This window comes from Brienomyrus brachyistius, unplaced genomic scaffold (assembly GCF_023856365.1).
Source record: "Brienomyrus brachyistius isolate T26 unplaced genomic scaffold, BBRACH_0.4 scaffold71, whole genome shotgun sequence".
NCBI classification, from domain to species: domain Eukaryota; kingdom Metazoa; phylum Chordata; class Actinopteri; order Osteoglossiformes; family Mormyridae; genus Brienomyrus; species Brienomyrus brachyistius.
In genome coordinates this window covers 756321-777785 of record NW_026042346.1, presented here as the reverse complement: position 1 = coordinate 777785, position 21465 = coordinate 756321, and the positions used below count along the sequence as shown (strand labels likewise).

General features: G+C 46.4%; 1 protein-coding gene across 1 annotated transcript; it reads left to right on the top strand.

Annotated features, from left to right (window-relative positions):
- Positions 1 to 1102: 1102 nt before the first annotated feature.
- pkdcca (protein kinase domain containing, cytoplasmic a) lies at positions 1103 to 21146 on the top strand. Its single transcript, XM_049002738.1, has 7 exons — positions 1103 to 2241; positions 9151 to 9273; positions 11938 to 12206; positions 12340 to 12419; positions 12760 to 12867; positions 18484 to 18657; positions 20059 to 21146. The coding sequence occupies exons 1-7, from the start codon at positions 1465 to 1467 to the stop codon at positions 20142 to 20144; spliced, it is 1617 nt and encodes a 538-aa protein (XP_048858695.1). The 5' UTR covers positions 1103 to 1464; the 3' UTR covers positions 20145 to 21146.
- Positions 21147 to 21465: the final 319 nt, after the last annotated feature.

Below are 21465 nucleotides of genomic sequence, written 5' to 3'. Positions count from 1 at the left end.
TGGCATTTAGCCTTGCAATTCACAGCTCCAGCGGGGTTCGGGACTCCCTGCGTCAGGCTAGTGATTGGTTGGTTGATGAATTCAGGGCCCCCTCTTTTCTGTAATTTAAACCCGATTTATAAAAACGGAAAATATCTTAGGATACAATACCAGATACCACAAGAGCTTTCAAAATATGGTTCTGTCAGTCATTTGCAACGTATCGTTAACTCCATTAACGGTACAAATAGTCGCTGGTTCTACTGACACCTTTGCTGGCGCTGGTGCACCGTAGGCTATTTACAGTAGACAAACATAGTGGGTTTTATTTTGTTGCTAACGTTGAAGTGAGTTTTCAGTCGAAGAATTCTTTATCTCGTCTCAGCATATATATCAGAGCTATGATTTAATTAATTTTGGAATGTGTCCCTTCGTTTAATTTTTTTCTTGTATGGAGAGATGTACTTCATTCAATTTTCTTTTCAAGTGTAGATGAATAGGCATCAGAATAAATCAGGCAGCCTACGTCTTAGACCAGGACTTTTAAAAAGTTAGCTTAAAAAGAAAAAAGTAGCTAAATATTAACTTTTGTTGCTCGCCTGAATTTTAATGTATAATATAATAATAAATATATGGGATTAATTTACCAATAATAAAAACGACGGATATAAACTGAAATAAACACAACTCGTAGTTTATATCATGTAACTCTTACAGCCTAATATTAGGGAAATGACACTGGTTTATACATTTACCTGCAACAACTAAACGTCAGCAGGTCCACAATATTGTCTTTATCAACGTTTTACACGTTAAAATAAACGAACGAACAAACAAATAAGTAAATATAATTTATATGAGGGAAATAAATATTTTAACCATTACTCCAAATTTAATGAACGGCCAACGCATGCAGTTACAAGAGACGCCAGTTGAACGCGAGCCTTAGGACTGCCCACCGTCGCTGTGTCATTTAGCTGCAGTCCTATTGGTCTGACTTTTTCTCTGTGCACTATGGGAAATATAGTCTTAATAATAGCGTCTTCGCTCACTCCTGGTTGGAAAACTGTATTAATAGAACTACAGTCTACTGTGTGCTTCGATGACAACTTATGCTGTCAGTCAACAAACGTCACTCTTGTTTAGTCACCAAGGACTTTCTGCACGGGAGTGGAACCCAGCTCGATTTGCCTGGTCCGAAAGTAGTGGCTGGGATTTGCATTTAACGGAGGCAAGTGTAACCATGTTCAGCCGTATATGGGGTGGATCCATAGCTTGTACTGTAGCTTCATCCATATCTGCAAATGAAAACGTGAACGTTCCTCATACCGTGTCAGTCATAACATCGGAATACTTCATCACTCCAAGAATCGTTTTGGGGAGACGGTGAAAAGCTCCTTGCGGCTGTTGTGTTCGTATACATCTGCAGAGGTGGTAGGCGGAGGCTGAAAGAAGACAAAGATTTCACTGGCAAGAGTGAAGCAGATGACAATGAAGCGAAGAAAGATCGTCGTAGCTGGTGGATTTTGCCTGTCTTTCTTTCTGGGTACTCTGATGAATTTATTGTTTATTCCCGGCTTCGACCACCACCAGAGTCACCGCGGACGGGTGCACAGATTCTACCAGGAGCAGCAGCTCCTTGCAGACGGTAGGCAGCTTCAAATCAACGATCCCGTCGCCGCAGAGGCTGTCGAGGGGTACACAGAGCCCACAAGCAGCAGCCTACAGCAGAATGACCTCCAGCAGCAGATCCGAGAGAGATACGAAGAGGTGCTAAGGTACCGAGAGCGCCAGGCGTCTTGGTCGGGGACTGGCAACCCAGTTCGGCCCCTAGAGAGGCGGAGGCTCATGGACCTCGCTCAGCGCAACAGCTACGAATCCCATAAAGAAACAGAGAAATCCAGCAATCGATATGCGTATACTCAGCACCTTTCTCCTTTAGCATCTCTGTACCTCAAGTCACAAAGGGAATTTGACGTGATTCCCGGGACCCGTAACGGTACGCAGTTCCTTGGCTGCAATAGCATAGACAATGTAACCAACGTGCAGTATCTCGGCTCCGGCTACACCAAGGCTGTATACAAGGCAGCTCTGAACGACACTTTGTCGGTGGCTCTGAAATCCGTAGATTTCGGGGGACACGATATGGAAAATTGCGTGAAGAAATATGACTCGACTGAAGATTGTTACAGACTTGCGTCGTTCAAAATTGTTAAAGAAATGACGCTGATGGAGCGACTACAGCACCCCAACATTTTGAAGGTAAATGTTGCAAGGCACGCTCGAAACATGCGCGAGATTTTTCTTAAAGTATTAAAGCAATACAGCACGCTTGCAACATTGTATCCTACTGCAGATGGCATACATAATTTTAAAACACCAAAATGTGCGATTGAATGTTTTGAACTGGTAAGACTCCAATTCGTGTATAACTTTAGGTACTTGAGGTCAGTTACTCTACTGAATGAGCGGGGTAAATTTGTACACCATAAATCACATTCTGTGTAATTACTAAATTGACTTTTACTGCGTGAAGATATACTTAGTCCGTGTCGAAATTAACACCCTTCTCTAACACTTGGCTGTGTATTCCAAGGTCCGTGGAAAAAAAAAACACAAAGACCTGATAATGATTGTTTTCATCTTGAATTTTAAGAGTGAACTGAATTTTTTATGCAGTCACAAAAGTCTTTGATGTCAGTGAAATTTTAAGGATTATTTAATAAAAGGTGCCGGCTCTGGTTCAGGCTGGACGCTTTATAAATAGCAAGCCGGGCCACCGACCGGAGTCGGACACGGTTCTCCTCTGCACCGTGTTTATTTGCTTTGGGGAAGTTCTGCAGCGGCCCGGTCCTCGGGGAACTCGTAATCAACTCCTCTGAACAGCGTGAAAGGGTTATATAAACTCTTTTCTGGTGGTTCTGTTATAAAACAGCGTGTCCATACAACGATCGGACACAGGCTTCTTGTTTGGCGGAAATATTCAGTATATATATAGTCAATATATAATATTCAGTCAATATATAAAAGACGAGGACATATCTAAAACGTAGTGAATTATTTAAAAGTGTTTAATTTTATGGCCGAAATTAACCGACAATATTGAAACAGTCAAAAAAGAAACTTTGAAATCAAAAAACTGTCATCAAAAATTCGCACGAACAGGCTGAATTATTTCCAAATAAATGTTTGATTTTTATTAGCTATGATATTTGAGCTGTGGTCACAAAAGAAAAATTAATTCTAATTTTAGAAAATGAAGGTCGAATCGAATTGCAACATTACTCTGGGAGACAAAAAACACTCGCTTCAGTAACGCAAATTAATTGTTCAAAGTAAACGTTAAACTATATAAATACAGATGAATACAGATGCGTGAAATTAAATCAAAACTTAAGTGTTTATATAACGATCAACTAGCTGACCACGTTTTAAGTGAATTATTGTTTAATTTATGTCACAGGTGTAAATTTATAGTAGCGCAATATCATATTACCAAAATGAGTAGTAATAGCCTAAATGACTAGTTTTTCGAGAAATGTGCAACTTCTGCCTTTATTTAAATATTTTATTATAAGGGAATTGTAAGAAGCCAATGAAACGCAATGCTCTTCATTAGCGAAAATATTTTAAAAGGTTGAAAAGATTATATAAAGCTGTATTTCACAATGCAGTCAATTGAAGATCATCTGCTACAAGTGTTATTGTTGAGCAATAGACAATTAGAAAATAATGTAATATATGTATATACATATATATTTGACGTTTTGTGGGAAAATACGACACTGGAAGTGTTTAAAGTATGTAACTGTTTTTTCCTGTGGATATATTAATTGTTGTATAGGGCCTATATTAGTTTTACATTATCCGCGTATACAATTCAAATATTTCTGTTTCGCTTACACTCAAAATCCGTAGGATATATTTGTAAAAATACCTGAGGATGAATACCCAAGGAAAGACATTTTAATTACCTTTTTGCTCTGAATGATGGCTTTTAGTTATTAATCACGCTCCTGTGTACGTAGTTACCTCTTTATTTTTATAGCCTACTTCTTTTAGCATAGACAAATTGGATTACAAAATTATTTTCCCCTTTATCTCAGTAAATATGAAACCAATACATTTTTTGTACATTTCGGTTTACTTTAAATCATCGGACGTGCTATATACAAGGACGTCTTACAAGTTTATAATTTGCCTAATAAACGCAGTTTTAATTTATCACATCACGCGGGGACCGGAAATTACTGCCTCTGTTCTAATGGAGGATTATTGATACCAGAAATGTTAATTCTGGCTTACATGCCGTTTTGAAAAATTGTTAATTTTTCATTATATACAGACACTATTAATTATATGAAACGGCTTTGCTGTCGGTGAAAAGGTTGTCTTGCTGAAGCGCCTTCAGGCAGCCCGATGTAGCGGTCTCCCCCTGTCCCTGCTGGTTTCGATTTATTCTGCAGTAGAAGTGAAGCGGTCTTTGACGTGGACACACGTTTTCTCAAGAGTTTCGTCCTCCTGTTCGTCAGTTACTCTCACTCTCTTACTCTCTCTCTCTCACTCTAAAAAACGCGGCCAGACACATCGAGACAGAGCTGCACTGTATTTTATAGTATTAGTTTAAGAATATGAATTTAAATAACATAAAATAATATGCTCAAATGTCCGTGAAAACAATCAAATGTATAGTTTTACACAGCAGAAATCCTTAGATTCTACTTAAAGGTCTAAAAATATTCACTTTAATCAGTGCAGGACACACTGTCTTCAAAAACCTAGAAAGCGCTCAGTGTCCTTTAATTGTAACAATAACAAATTAAGTTAAAAATGCCCAGCTGGAGTGAGATGATGTGTTTTGGAGCGCGGTCCTCTGTTAGTGGTGTCACGGGACAGCAGTGTGACGATGGCAGTTGAGGAAAGCGCGATGACATGAGACGGTTTAACTTAGTTTTCCCCGGCGAGCAGGACCCACAAAGCTCGGTGTTCCTGCCATGGAGGGTAGTGTTACAGGCCATTTAAGTGCTGCCTTCCCCTCCAGGACTAGGGGGGGGGCACACCTGTTGTATAAATAGCCGTGATTGATATTGGTGGTCTGGGGCACGGGGTGAGGAAGATGGTGGTGGTGATGGTGGTGGTGGGGGGGGGGCTGGGTTTGGCGTGAACATGTGTCTTCACACTGCACACAGCGGGATGTAGCTTCTCTGCCCCCTCCCCTGTTAGGGCCAAGCGCAAACAAGACAGATTCAAAGGGGGGGGGGGGGGGGGGGGGGGTAGATACAGGCGTCCTCACGCTGCTTGTGGCCTGATTGTGGCTGATACTGAGATTGTGCTCTGCATTCACATGCCATTCTATACACACCCCCTCTCCATCCCTGTGGGGCCCACCATTAGCTCTGAAACCAGTAACCAGCCTGTATTAATGAGAAACTGGGTGCTCTGGTTGCAAAGACCTCAGAGAGTTGGTAAAGGAGAAGGTGAAAGGTGGGCTGGGGGGGTTGCTGCTCTCTGCAGCTGAGCTGTACTTGCAATTAAGTCTGGGTTGACACTTTAACCCCCAACTTCCATGGGAAGGAAGCATAAAAAATAAATACAGGAAAAGGTAGCCCTCCCCCCAACCTCGACCTGATTCCTGATTAATCCCTGCTCTGTTTCGGCTCCGGCCAGACACCAGCCCTCCTCTCCCCTCCATGGGCCTGTCCTCTCCAGGGTCATGGTACGCTGGCAGTCACTCTCCAGAGACCTTTGTCTGACTTGGTACATCTGCGAGCCTGTATTTCAAGTACAGTAATATATGTACATATATAAAAGTACATTTAAATGTATTCAATTATTTGCGTGCAGCAAGAAGCATGTAAATGTAGATGTCTGTAAATATTTATGTCGCATACATTTTTAATTTAAAAACCTTGCATCTTTTAGATGAGCAGAAGACGTGTCCGTGCAGTGAATGCATCACTCTGAAATACAGGAATGCGATGTCTTATATCCCCTCCTTATTTGACACCATTTGAAATGCGCATTTATTTCGTTTGGGCTGACGGTTGGCAGCATGAGCTAATATGAGTCCCCCCCCCCCGCATGCTGTCTGTCTCTCACTCTCGCTCTCTACATGCACACCAATATCACTGACACGCATATGGTTAAAGATGCTTTGCATTTTTCAGCATATTTAAGCCGATCATCCTTTTCTCTTCTGTGCATTTTTAGGCAGATTTAATGACTTGAGTGCTTCTCATGGCTGATTAAGCAAACCTGATAAGCAGGTAAAACAGAGATAATAATAAAACAGAAAACAGCTTTTACCTCAATAAGGATGTGAAACCATTTGGCCAAAGGCAGAAAACACATCTAATTTACCTAAAATAATGTTAAGCGTCATGGACAACAGATCGGTAATGGTGCCTATATGTGAATATAACAAACTCGTTCTTGTGGCGCCCTATGCCCCCCCCCCCCCCCAACCTGAGCTTTGGTATGATGTGCTCAGTGCACAGTTTTTCTGGCTCTGAACAAACATGTCAGCTACTGTGCCTGCTTTGGTTCACAGCCAGAACATCCTCGTTAAAAACGTGCTGTGAAGAAACAGCCCCCCCCCCTTTGCTGGCCCTGTCCAGCCCACCCCCCTTTTAGGTATAGGCCGGTAATACCAGGCACAGAAATGCCTTTGTACAGTGGCGGATTTGTAGGCAAATAGTTATGTGGAGATGCCACCTCTGTAGGGGCTCGTGGGGGCGGAGCTATTATTGCATGCTGAAAACTTCACCTTCACTGGTACCCTCCCCATCCCATACCCCCACCCCCCGGCACCCCCATTCCTGGCTTGTTGACTCACTCCTTCCTTCTCCTTGAGAAGAGGAGAACTTGCCAAGGGGATTGTCCTCTTAGCACAAATTGTTTGGAAATGTCTGCTTTCACACTTGCCTCCCCCTCCTGGGATTTCTCAGCTTCCTCCCCGAACCCCCAACCAAAATCATTTATGAATACACCTTATGTTAAGTGTAGATTGTTATAATGAACGGTAATTATCCTTGGAGATTAAAATGAACGCAGTGACTGCAGCATAGGTCACTAAACCCCTGTTAGTCATCATACACAGACATGAATAACAATAAGTTCCCAGTCCAAGGTGGGAGTTTGCGATAGGAACATGTCATGCTTTGTAAGAGGCAGCAGTATCTGACAAGCCCCCAGACTGGAGTCAGACGGAGCGGCACCAGGGCAGGGGCAGAGTGACGCTCCTCCACCCAGCTGTGGGTGCTGTTATCTCGCTCGGAGAGCAGAGTGTACGGCATAACCGGGGCAGACAGACCAGGAACAAACATGCACGTGTAGGATGAGGTCTTTGAAGCACAGGACACGGCTGATGTCAGATGGGGAAAACTTGGAGGGTAAAGGCACCCCACGCACGCATCTCTTTCTGTTTCATGGGGACTTTCCATCGATTCTTACGTTATTCAATGATTCATAACCCCACCCAACAAAACTCTAATATGTACCCAGGCTGGTTTCATGTTTTGAGCTCTGAAAAGGAGATGCTGGTGTTGTAGGGGTCTCCATTGTCGCACATGACTTGTAGGAATCACTGTCTTTGTGGGGACGGGTTTGCAAAAATAAATAAATAAATAGATAAAAATCAACAACAAATGACACGTGAATGCATTAACCTGAACCGTATTCGAGACGACAGAGCCCAATGACCCCTGAGACAGAAGCACACTGCTAAGGATTGAAGTTTGAATGCGTGTGGTGTCCCGACCAGTGTCCTTCTATAGGCACATTGGGTGGTGGGCCAGCCCCTGCCCATGTGTGTACTGCTTCTCCCACTGCGGTACCTTTCAGCACAAATCAGCAGTACTGTACAGAGCCTGTCAGTGTTGACGGTCAGATTCCTATATAGAACCACTCGAGTCGAGTCAAAATGATGAAGCTTCATTACGCAATTTCTGCAAAAAACAATGGCCCGTTCTTGTGTATTGCTAGTGTTTTTTATTTATTATTAGTAATCAGAAATTATCCCCTTAAAAGTTCAACTGGGCTGTGAAGCCGAGTCGTAAGAGATTAACTACAAAGGAGGATAACTGTGTCAGGTTCGTGCCCGGTATTGTGCTGTCACGTGCCGGTAATACTCGACGCAGATGTTAGACTGCGTATTACCCATTAAGACAACAATGCATCTATTTCATTACAAATGCCGCTGAGATAATGTGTTAAGATAACTTAAGTTCACTGTTTTCTTAACTTTACTCCTAATAATATAATCCTAATATAAGGTTTCACCAAGGCTGCCTTATAATTAATTGCACAATACACATTATATTTACATCACGTGTTACCGTAAAATTTAGTAAAGAGGGATTGTCGGATTTTTCCATGGTTTGGACATTACTAGGCGAAAAAAAGCTTAACTGCACATGTTTTAAAAATTAAAAATGTTTTTTCTAATCCCCTGTCATCATTAGTTTATTTTAAAACGTTTCCTCGACATCTCGAAGACGCTTTGCGGTTAGGATAATACATTGGGTTACACCATATTGCGCTGACAGACATGTTTAGACATTCATTAAATGCCAGTTAGATGCAATACATTATATACGCCTACAGAAGATTTGACATGGTCTATTATCGTTTTAACGAAATGCAAAGGATCTTAAAAGTGTTCATATTTCCGAAGCGGTGTGCCTTCATGCGTGCACACAGTAATTCTCAGATATAAGCCGCAGTAAATTAATATAGTAGCCTATATCATACATGTGAAAAGGAGCGAAAGAAATAAAAAATATCCTCTAGTTTAATTCTACCACCTTATGAATTCTGCTATCCTAGGTTTTTGTAGTCTTCTGTTTTACATTTTTGTTTGTAATTTCATACCGATTTATTTGAATACGTATACTTTGCACCATTTGCGCTGACGAAATGACCCGCCGCTACAGATCTGCATGGCTCTGCTTTACAGGAGGCTGGAGAGAAACGCAGTTCTTCACAGTAGATTAATAATGTACTGGTAATAAAACTCGTATGGATCTGAAGGTCTTTAAATATTTAAATCTAATAATTATGCTCCCGGACTTTTAAATTATTATTTTTTGTTTTTTTGTTAAGGCGCAAGTTTGTTTAAACGAAAATATAATGAAACAGTGCCTGCTTTAATGAGTGTCTCTTGTCTTGCAGCTGTACGGATACTGCTACCAGGACAGCAATGACATTCGGGACACGGTGACCGCGATCACCGAGCTCGGCAGCCCTCTGGAGATGATCCAGCTGCTGCAGACTTCATGGGAGGAGCGGTTCCGGGTGAGCCAAAGCCCACCTGAAACGGGAATACGATGTGTCACTCAGTCACATCTGTCCCTGCTGGATCACCATTGGTGTTCTTACAAGCGACCGATTTTTATTCTTCTATTTTTTTAAGGGATCGCCCAAAGCAATAATAAGTTTTGGGTATAAAGTATGATCTGGATTCAGTGATGTCACGGCCAGGGGAATGGCGATGGTCATTAAACACCACATGAAAAACAAGGAGGAGCCTGCAGCTGCCGGTTAAACAAAACCACTGGCTAAGCACTCTGTTTTTGTCTGTTTTCCCCTTTAATTGGACGAGAAAAGTATTTAAGATTAGGAAACTGTTTAGTATCCGTTTGTCTCTAAATTTCCTTTGCGGTCAGCTGAAATATTGCCGAATCCCAGGGGAGGCCTGTAGCTGTACCGTTAAAAAAGACCCTCCAACCGAGTTTCTGCAGTGAAATATCTAGCGATATTCAAAGGTTCATCCATGCTGTTTCTGAAAGAAATATTCAAGCAACTCTTATATTTTAGGACCCCCCCCCCCCACCACCCCATAGGGCACTTCACGATAATGATGTATTTCAGCATATGCCTGATACTGTAATATTATACTGTGTTCCACTTAGGCAAGGAGAGGCTGTTGAGTGTGTGTGTGTGTGTGTGTGGTGGTGGGGGGGGGGGGGCAGATCCCACTGGGGGCTTCCTGCCCACAGACTTGTGTGGCCCCCAGCGTCCTGCCGTGCTGACAACCGGACCACGCGCACGATGGCCGATCACTATCGCCCAACAGCCTCTCTAATTGTTTCCTATCGCTTCCTGCGGCCGGGGAGTGTCCCACTCATGGGGGACGGCGGCTGCCACACACCCCCGCAATTGGGGCTGGAGAAGTGGCTGTGGTCCAGGCCCATTTTGCCGATCATCTGCTCCTTAATTAACACATAACTGACCACGGTAACTATGGACCACTCACTTACATTGGCAAGACTGCCTTTCATGGTAATCACAGCAAGCAACCCCGTGACATCGAATAAGATGATATTTTTTATTGACCTATTAACAAAATATTAACCTATTTATCTATTTTCTTGATATAAATGAATTTGCAATCAAACGTCTATATAATATTTATATACCTAATAAAAAAAATAAAAAAAACTAGTGAGTATAATATGAAGTATGTATTTAGTCGTTGATATTTATATAATGCACCAGATTTAATGTTGCCGTCCAATGGTCTCTGGAGAAATCATAAAGCCAGCACAGCCTGACGATGCTCACGGTAACGGCAGGAGACATGTGAGGATGCTAGAGATGGGAGTCGGGCCGTAAATGCGGCCTGGGGGTGATATCAGTTCATGGGGGGGGCATCTGTGGGCCTGACCTTTAGCCAGTCTGTGCTGGGTCGCCTGCATGGCGCTCTGTGTGAATGTAAGGGCCTCACTGTGATTTCTGCAGCCTGCCTGTTTGTTTTCTTAAACGTCGACCAGAACGCACTCTGGAGTGACTTACAGCAGCTCATAAAACACACATAGCCAGTTCCTGTGAATGTCTTTTGTTTAGCTTTTTTTCTGCTCTCCAGATGGATTGAGCTGAATTCGGGACGTCTTCCAGTTTGCTTTTGATTTTAACCCCCCCCCCCCGTTCTCAGGAAACGTTACAGGGTTTTCTATATTGCGGTGTTATAGAGGCACTAGCAGACTGTAGGACCCTTTTCTGCCACACCACCACCACCAGCATCTGGCCCCCATTCCTGGCTGGCTCTTTCGCCTGTCCATCAACCGGCCGAAAGCCCCGCCCACACACAGCCGGTCACCACCCCCTGCCAGCATTTGCAATTCATATGAGGCGTTAATGGACCCCAGGGAGGGGGTGCTAAGATTCCGGTGAATTTCAAGCAGGTCATTTGAGTCCGTGGCCATTTCCTGTGACCGCTGACAGATGATAGGGGGGGGGGGGACAGGGCCCCGACCTGCTCTCTGGTTCGGCCCTGGGCGGGGCCTCCACAATTTGCTGCTGTCACACTCATGTATGGCTGAGTTACATGGGGTGATTTAGATCATGCTCCCCCCTCCCCAAATGAAGACCCCAGTGCCCTTATTTTATTTAGGAACTCGATTCTTTTGTCTGGCTGAAAGACTCCAGTTGCGCCCCCACCCCCCCTCAATCCCGTCCGTCTGTTGTCTGGCCTACTACACATATTTACTGTGCGTTCTCCAGACCCCAGACCCACCTGGGCTGCCCACAGTTACCCCCCAGGGACATTGGGGATCCGATAATCCCTGGGCCGGCACTGGCCTTGGTGATGCGTGGTGTTAACGGGGCGACCAGGTGGCTTGTGGTGATGGGATTGGGGGGAGGGCTGGATTTGGGTGGGGGGGGGGGTGTTGGTGCGTCATCTGGAATGGAAAACAGCCGGTGGAGACGGTGAATCGTTTTGAAAATCTTGGACTGGAGTCACCGGCCAACAGGCGAGAGGCCATTGCTAAGTCTGGGAGGGAGGGGGCCCCAGTCTGCATGCAATTTTTTAGTTTACACTGCTGAATAACACCACTGATCATTGTTGGTGCATCTAAAACTCCGAATAACCATAAACTTTGGAAGATAATTCGCCCTCAGCTCACTGACGGGGTTTGACACCCAGCGGTTTACCCAGAACCCCTTACTGTCCCGTAGATCTGCCTGAGCCTGGTGCGGCTGCTCCATTACCTGGCACACTCTCCACTGGGGTCCGTCACACTGCTGGACTTTCGGCCTCGGCAATTCGTGCTGGTGGGTGGCGAGCTGAAGGTGACGGACCTGGATGATGCCAGCGCCGAGGAGGCGGCCTGCTCCGCTGCTGCCGACTGCTCCATGGAGTTCCCTGCACGGAACTTCACCCTGTCATGCCACAGGGGGCGCTGCGTGGGCATCAACGAGAAGAGAAATTTGTACAACGCCTACCGGTGAGCAGGGGGACGTGCGTGCGCACACACACACACACACACACACACACACACACACACACACACACACACACACACACACACACCCTCTGCTGCCCATGACAGGTACTTAACCTCAATTATCTCCTTCCAGATTTTTCTTCACTTACTTGCTTCCACATAGTGCCCCCCCAGTCCTGAGGCCCCTCTTAGACAAGATTGTCAATGCCACAGGTGAGTAAGATTGCCCAGGGTTACTCTCTCCCCCCCCCCAGGCACCTGGCCTACCCAAAATTCTCTCCGTCTCCCATGGGCCCGCTATCATGTTTGGCAAACTGACAGTATGTTTGATGCCTTTTGAAAACTGTTTGTCTGGGACACAACAGCCCATGAAGGCACGGAACCCAGGCTGCGGGGGGAGGGGTATAGATGGTATCGTCTCATCTGTAATGTCCTAACCCAGTGAATGTTAGATACTCCTTGGCAGCTGTACGAGGGCAAGGCACACACATGTGATTTTAAAGTCACAGTATGCCACTGCAGCGTCTCCATGTGATCGTGTGCACTCTTGCAGGAGAGCTCGCCTGGGGGGTGGACGACACTCTGATCCACTTGGAGAAGGTCTTCCACCTGTACAGCAAAGGACTCTACCTCCAGAATAGCACACAGCTGCATAGAGCAGGTAATTCCAGCACACACACACACACAGGATTGTAATTATATCATTGTGGGGACTCCGTTCATTTCTTTGGGGAAAACTCTAATCCCAACATGATGACCTCATACCCCCACCCAGTGTTACGGTGACAGGGCATGATGTAGGCAGAAATGAGTTGATGATTCACTTACGGCTCCAGACAAAGGGGCTTATTAAACAAGCTGAACACACTGGAAAAGGCACAAAATACAATGGACCGCGAGGGGTCGAAGGGCAAACAGGGACAACAAGAACTAACTTAAAGACACCACAGTGTAACAATAAGTGGGGAGCAAGGCACAGCAGTCAAACAGAGAAACACAGAGTAAGATTCACAGATGAACATGCAGTTACTGAATGGAGAAAGGAAGCAGGAGCAGGGACTTAAATACACAGACGGTCAACAAGACACGACACGCGACAGGTGAGAAGGAAACCCGAATAACCAATCAATGAAAGCGCAGGACAACGAGCAGCAGGTGGGGCTTATCAGACATCAAAACCAGGAAAAAACATGCAAGGCTAATGAACGCGGAACAAAAAGGTACAAAACAAAAATAAGGACGGAGCACATGAAGGGCGAACTGATGACAGAGAAACAAATAGAAAGTAAGAAACACTGGTGAAACAGAAAATACTATAAATACATAGTGACAGATAAGGCTGGCATCCAGCCAGTCTTAAACCCACCACCAGTGGGTTAACAGTCTGAGTCACAGCCTCAACCCACTGAGCTATGCCATGGTCTGAGGGGCAAGAGAAATGCATTAGGGACTAGCAGGAGGGAACAGGATGGCCAGCGACACCTGCTGGCCAAGCGGGGAAGAGACTTAAAGGGCAGGGATGGACGCACGCTGACCCTGATGCCCAGCCCTTACCGTAACCATATGCAACCAAACAAAATACGAGATTTTTTGCATTTTTAGTTTTGATTGCATTCACAGATCTTTGTGAGGACCTGAAAGATGGTCCCCACAACATCAGAATGAGAGGTTTTTATCCCATTGTGGGGGTCATTTAGTTAGTCCCCACAATGTAATATATACATAATCCACACACACACACACACACACACACAGAAATGATCAGAGCCTCTGCTGCTGAGCTCCCAGCCTTGATTAGGAGATGAAACGGTCTCTGAAGTCTGATTTCGTAATACAACGTGACTCGCTCACTCTCTGCTCTCTCAGTGCCGCCCGTGATCCAGTCAGGCATGAAAATACCTTTGTGTGCGGCTGTAACTTCTGATCTTAAATTTAACCCTGGCCACGGTTAGTGGCTCGGTAAGAGCACGGTCACCTCGCGGTCCGGTTCGGGTAATAGATGTCTCTGCCTGGCCTGTAGTGCCCACTTTCCATCTGGCATCACATCCAGGGTATTACCCCATCTTGTACCCTGCACTGTCAGAAATAGGGTTCCTCACCCTCCGTCCCCCCTGGCAAACTCAAACCCAGGATGAGCCATTAGAAGCTGTATGGTTGGATGTTTGTCTTAATATAAGACCCTCTGTTTTGGACTCTTTGGCGGCGATACTGAATCCCCCCCCCCCCCCCCCATCTGCTGTTCAAACCTCCAGTTCTCACTGATACCTCCCCTGTTGTGTAACAAAGCATAGCTGCGTGGGGCTCAGAAATCATGTGTCATTGGCTGGAGGCCAGCGGGACCGCCCTTATATGGCTGCCGATCCACGCCCCGTTACCGCTGGCGCCCTCTCCTCTTAACCAATGAGAAGGAGGCGAAACATGTCAGGAGGAGTCCCCTTAGTACAAGAGAAACAAGATTAAAAGATTAAAATTTGCATAACGCAGTGGAGGAGGGGGGTAGTTGGAAGGCATTGGGTTGGTGAGTGGGGGGGGGGCTTGGAAAGGAGAGCATTAGTCAGTCCCACTGAGACCACCCCCACCCCCCTGTTCATTCCCCCCATCACTCTTTCTGTGCCCCCGGCCCCACCCAGGTAGCTTGCCTCTCTCTGCTTCGCTCCACTGGAGGTTTAAAGATGGGGCAGAGAACTGCTGACAGGCAGAGACATTCAGCCTGCTGAGTGTGTGCCTGTGTGTGTGTGTGTGTGTGTGTGTGTGTGCGCACACACACGTGTCTCTTTAGGATTAACCCTTTTCAGCAAGGACCCCCCCCATAAGGATGGCCGTTCCTCTGTGTCTACATTTCATATCGCTGCAGAAGTTCATGATGAGGCATCAGCCAACCGGAGATCTGGCTCCTGGATCTTTTTGTCTAGATTCTCCGCCTTAAGGGGTGGATGTGCCGCATCTGGGAGCTGAGATTCAGCGACGATGACAGAGGGATTGGGGGGAGCGTGTGTATGAGGCAGGGCCGCAAACTGCCTCATATGGGACTGTTTAATCAGCGCTCCAGCCGCTGGGAGCCCAATCCTGCCTACTTTATCCGACCACAATTTAAGGGATTTTGGTAATTAACGTATTGGTAATTGGTAATTTGGTAATTGGTAATTTGGTAATTGGTAATTTGGTAATTACCAATTACCAAATTTAATTACTGTGAAAATACAGTGAGGGGGAAGTTCCATACCAGCATGGCGATGCTGGTGGTATTTTTTTAAAGTTGTTTTACGTTAAAAAGTGTTTCCATGAAGGAGTCTCTCTCGGAGCTGTTCCTCCAGCTGCAGGAGAGAGCTCCTTTTACTCCTTTTACCCAGAATCCTTCAGGGCAGGCTGAAGCCCTTCAGTGGTAGCAGTGGCAGACGGGGGGGGGGGGGAGGGGGGAGCTGCACTCTTCCGAGCGATTAGCACAACGTAGCGGCCATGACCCCGCCCTGCGCTTTTAACCCCGCGTTTGCAGAAAGTGAGAGCTCCATAAAGCATTAATTACTGCCATAAAACATCTAATAGTTGTAGTTATTTATTGCTGTGCCCCCCCTGGTCAGGGTCGCGTGAGAGCTCAACCTTCAGCCGCTGACAGTAAATAGCTAGGGGGTGATTCCCCCCCCCCAAACCCAGGCCGGTTTAAACGTCATTCCTCTTGCTCCTAAATGGCAGCGTACGTCAGCCCCGTATATAACAGAGGCCACACAGGGTTCGCCAGTGCATTTTCCAGAACAGAATGGAGACAGGTTGGGGGGGGGGACACTGAGGGGGCTGCCTTCTCCGTAACCTAGCCGCTAGACTTTTAATAGTACTTGGAGACCGGCATGTTCTCTTTTTCTCACACATGCACATACAGACTCATACATACACATGACCTGTAAGTACTAAATGCAGTACACTTCATAGAGAGCATAAGAACATAAGGCCCATTAAGCTTGTTTGGGGGGAACTTAACTAATAGCTCAGAGTTGTTCAAATCTTATCTAGCTCTGATTTGAAGGAACCCAGGGTTTTAGCTTGTACTACACTAACAGGAAGAATATTCCATACTCTAACTACACACTGTGTAAAGAAGTGATTCCTCAAATTCGTCTTAAAATGTTCTCCCGCTAATTTCCACTTATGGCCACAAGTTCTAGTATTTAAACTAATATTGAAATAGCCATTTGGCTGAACAGCATCCAGACCTGTTAGAACCTTATATACCAGGATCATGTGCCCCCTTGGTCTCCTTTGCTCGAGGCTAAAAAGATTCAGCTCAGTTAACCTCTCCTCATAAGACATTCCTCTGTGACCAGGAATCATTCTCATAGCCTTACGTAATACCCTTTCCAAGGCAGCAATGTCCTTAAGGTATGGTGACCAAACCTGCACACAATTTTCAAGGTGGGGTTTTACCAAGGTATTATATAATCGTAGCATCACCTCCCTTGACTTAAACTCCACACACCTAGAGATGTAACCCAACATCCTATTGGCCTTTTTTATTACTTCCCCACACTGGCGAGAGTGGGACATGGAAGCATCAACATACACACCCAGGTCTTTCTCATAATCAGCTACCTTTATTTCAGTGGAACCCATAAAGTATCTGTACTTTATATTTCTGCTCTATGTTAAATTTCATCTGCCAGGTATCAGCGCAGTCGCTGATTAAATCAAGATCCCATTGTAGCCTCTGTGCTGCTAGATCAGTATCTGCTACACCACCCACCTTGGTGTCGTCTGCAAATTTAACCAGTTTACTGTATGTCTTGGTGTGAGTATCGTTAATGTAAATTAGGAACAATAGTGGTCCTAAAATTGAACCCTGCGGTACCCCACTATGAACGCAGGCTCGCTGTGACATTGTGCCTCTAATAACTACTCGCTGCTTCCTGTCTGTTAACCAGTTTTCAATCCAAGCTGCTACAGTTCCTAAAATCCCTGCAGCTTTGAGTTGAAGCAAGAGCCGTTTGTGGGGGACAACATCAAAGGCCTTCTGGAAATCTAAGTAGATCCCATCATAGGTGATCAATTTCTCTTTAAAAATAAAACAGTGAAATGAACAGTGGCCAACACCGTATGAACATGCAGAGGAGTGTGTATTTCTCACAGAGGGAGATCAACAGGGAAAACTACTGAAAGTAGACGGGATTCCACACGGCCCCACGTCTGGCATCTGTCCTGAATTGCCCTGATTTTGAGGTGTGCTAGGTATTCCCCAGACGTAGCAGCAAATGTTTATCTGTGAATCTGAAGGTGTCACTCGCCTACAGGGACTCAGTGGGAGAGGAGGCTTGAGGAGAAAGGCGAGGCTGTTAGTTTAGCTCTCAGAAATGGGGGGGGGGGGTTGGTCCTCAATCATCCCTTCACTTATCCTTCTCTTTATCTGTCACTCCTGTCAGGCCTGCTGTTGCCTGGAGACGGTGGAATACTTTATGGCAGGGGGCCTTGTGGCACTCCGTTTACAATGCGCATTAAAGTGGGACCGTGGATGGTGGGGGGTGGGGTTGGGTGAGGGGTGGGTGGGGGAGGTCGCAGGACATGGTAGACTGGCTGTCGAGTGCACAATGCAGGGCCGCCCCCAGACCACACTCAGACAATAGCGATGCTTGTCGTACACGCGTACACCCATGTGGGGGAGTGAATCGGGAGGTCACAAAAGCCACCCCCACCCTTGCCCTGTCACATGGCCCCTCTCAGCCTGTCGCGGTATTCCATCATAGATTGGCGTGAATCCCCTTGTTTACTGCTGGGATTCACCCTGATGGAATTTTCTCGCCTCCTGATCCCAATAAACACTCCCTCCCTTCCTCTCTGTTCAGCGACAGCAGCCCGTGCCCCTCACCAGGCCCTGTGAAGAACACACAATCCTCGGCATGTTTATATGGGGTTGGCCATTGTTCATTTTTATCCAAAGCTGCACTGTACACTGGCCTGATGAGAGCCATTCAGGTTAAGCTTATCCCTCAATGTGGATCCCCACCTTCTAAGTTACAAGACAGTGTCCTTAATCACTGCGCCACCTACTGCCCAGCTGACATGGGAAAAAGTAGTATTACCATGTAGGTTAATTTTTAGGCTTGGAAAACAGTCCTTTATAAATACCTTCTCTCCATCTATGCCTTACTTTCTTTTTCTGTTCATTCCCCCTGCGTCTCTCCTCCTGCTTCTCTCCTTTCATTCTATGTTTCCTATTCCTCTCCTCCACCTGTTCTCCCCTCTCATCCGCCCTCCTCCAAGACTCACATTGTGGTTAATCTGTTTCCTCCGTCAGAGTATAAGCGCGTGCCCAACGCTGCCATCGCGGGCGAGAACTACCGCTGCTGGCCATCCTATCAGCACGAGGGCTGCCTGCTTTCCGTCTTCAGCGTCCAGGAGGCCATCGCTGTCTGTGAAAGCCATGCCCAGTGCCACGCCTTCGTCATGACTAACCAGACCACCTGGACGGGTGAGATAATGGGACTCCTGTGTCAGTGTGTGTGTGTGTGTGTGTGTGTGTGGGGGGGGGTGGAGGGGGGAGGCGGGGTTGGGGGTATCTATATCTTAAATGTCTCCACAAAACCTGTATTTTTGATACTTTTTTCGCCTCCCTTATATTTTTATAAAATACACATGTTATAAAAAATCTATAACTGCAATCAAAAAACTAAAAATCTTGTATTTTGTTTGGTGATTTATGGTTAAGGTTAGGGCTGTTAGGGCTGGGTGGGGGTTACGGTTGTCATGTTGGGATTGGAGTTATACCCATAGAAATGGATGGAGAGGCCTCACAGAGGTATGAATAGAAAAGTGTGTGTATCACTGTGCGTGCATCCCTGTGCATATATCACTGTGCGTGCATCACTGTGCGTGCATCCCTGTGCGTGTATCCCTGTGCGTGCATCCCTGTGCGTATATCACTGTGCGTGCATCCCTGTGCGTGTATCCCTGTGTGTATATCACTGTGCGTGTATCCCTGTGCGTGCATCACTGTGCGTGCATCCCTGTGTGTGCATCCCTGTGTGTATATCACTGTGCGTGTATCCCTGTGCGTGCATCCCTGTGTGTGCATCCCTGTGCGTGTATCCCTGTGCGTGCAGCACTGTGCGTGTATCACTGTGTGTATATCACTGTGCGTGCATCACTGTGCGTATATCACTGTGCGTGCATCACTGTGCGTGCATCACTGTGCGTGTATCCCTGTGCGTGCATCACTGTGCGTGTATCACTGTGCGTGCATCACTGTGCGTGTATCACTGTGTGTGTATCCCTGTGCGTGCATCACTGTGCGTATCAGTGTGTGTGACCCGGGGGCTGTAAGGTTGAGCCTTCAATGACATCTCCCAGACCGAACAGCTCCTGTACTGAGAAGAAGGACATCTGCTGTAATAAGGGCCTCCTTGGGCTTGTCTCTCATCACCCCCCCCCCCCCCCCCCCCACGCACTCCACACTACACACACACTTCATTAAAGTGCGGGCTGAAAGGGAGACGTCAGCGTGCCAATCGCTAATCTTTATTGAAACAGGCCCGTCTAGACCGAAAGCCTCTCGCATTCCTTCTCTCTGTCTCCGCCCTGCCCCCCCACCTCCCCCCCCTTCCCAAATCTCTGCTTGCTCTGCCCGGTCTTTCTTCCTTCGCGGTATCTACGGCTGTCACGTCTCTCTCTCTCCCCTCGGATTAGCCTGTTGAAATTCTTAACGAACCCGTTAAGATTGGGCGGTGGCGGAGGCCCACTTTATCGGCCCAGACCTTCCCATCGCGGGACCTCAGATCCGCTTTATCGCTGACATTTCAAAAAGCCTGCCAGTGGCACGATGGCGTTTTCTCACCTGACTCTATTCCTTTTCTGCTTTTCTCTCGTCCTGCAGGACACCGGCTCGCGTTCTTCAAGACGGGCTCGGCCGGCCTGTGCCCCGCGCCGGGCGGGGTGGCGTACGTGCGGGTGAGCGGCTGAAAATGAGGGGAGACACACACTGGCACCAGCGTTACAAGGACAGAATGGACTGAACCACGCTGATGGCCCTGGGGGGCACAAGGGTTGGGGGAGAACTCCTTCCCCGACCATCCTGGGACATCCTCTCAAGAGGCCAGTGGGACTTCCTGTCACGATGCAGACCCATGTGCAATAACACCCACCTCGCAATGTGACTTTTCGGCGTCATCCAAATCTGTCTTTTGTCAACTTTGTGTATGTCTCCCCCTAGAAAGGTCAGAGAGTGAAGGAAGAGTGCAGAAGTTATCCGGGCACAGGGTATTATTAGGATAGGGGCTGGAGGGAGTGTTGTGTCCCGTCCTGTCTCCCCCCCCGATTCTGGCTACGTTAGCAGCTGGATGGTGAGCAGACTGACCCCAGAATCGACACTCGCCCCAAAGGCCGCTCGTGTTCTAACCAAAGTTAGGGTTTGTTCCATCCGAATGAAGATTTTTGGTCACGTTCGAAAACGCGCCTGATTCTTCGGACAGTCTTGCCATTGTAGCACTCGCTTTTTGACCGAATAAGAATTTTTTTTTCTTTCAATTCTCCTGCTATTCCTCCCAGCTGTTTTTCAAAAAATCAGCTGGGATGGGAGCTGTGGAATATTCTGGAAGAGCTTCTACTGGGGGGAGGCAAAGCTTTTCCTTCCCAGGTGTTTGCTGTATTTTTGGGTCTCACGCCGGTTTCCTCATGTGGGGGAATCTGAGAGGAGGCTGAAAATGGTTAATCGAATACTTTCCAAAGGAAATATGAAAAGTACATCAGACTCAGCGGAGTGGAGTGCTAAGAGAGATTTTCGCTTTCAGTGAAAGCACAGGCGGTGGAAAGATCGGATAATGATGCATCGAGATTGCTGAGATTTCATGGTGTGCTTGTTTTTGCTTCTGTTAATATGTGAGCGTATGATGACGACAGTGATGATGTTTGATTAAATTAATATTTTTATATGGAAAAATAAAAGCATGTCAGTGCTTTACTGGTGTAATGGCTCATAAGTCTCTGTCTGCACATTTGCACATTATAATTGGTCAAGGAAGCAGTGTCGCTTCCAAGATTGGTGCTGATTGGATGATCGAGAAGCATTGTGTCTGATTGGCTGGTGAGAAGTAAGGTTTTCTTGGGCCTGGAAGGTCAGGGTGTAAATTGGAGGGGAGGACACAATTCAGGGGGGGACACCTTTATTCCACATGACCAGTATGTCACGAAGCATGCAGATACCCCTGAAACACAGAAGACTGCATGTGGTAGGCCCAGAGACCTACTGTGAGAGGCACGGGAGGAGAACGTGTGTGTTTTTAAA

Bases quoted from the DNA above. Each gene is read 5' to 3' on its own strand.
- pkdcca (XM_049002738.1), top strand. From the start codon at position 1,465: ATGACAATGAAGCGAAGAAAGATCGTCGTAGCTGGTGGATTTTGCCTG. The intron at 9,274-11,937 runs GTGAGCCAAAGC...ACTGTCCCGTAG, and splicing joins CATGGGAGGAGCGGTTCCGG to ATCTGCCTGAGCCTGGTGCG. The intron at 18,658-20,058 runs GTGAGATAATGG...CTCGTCCTGCAG, and splicing joins TAACCAGACCACCTGGACGG to GACACCGGCTCGCGTTCTTC.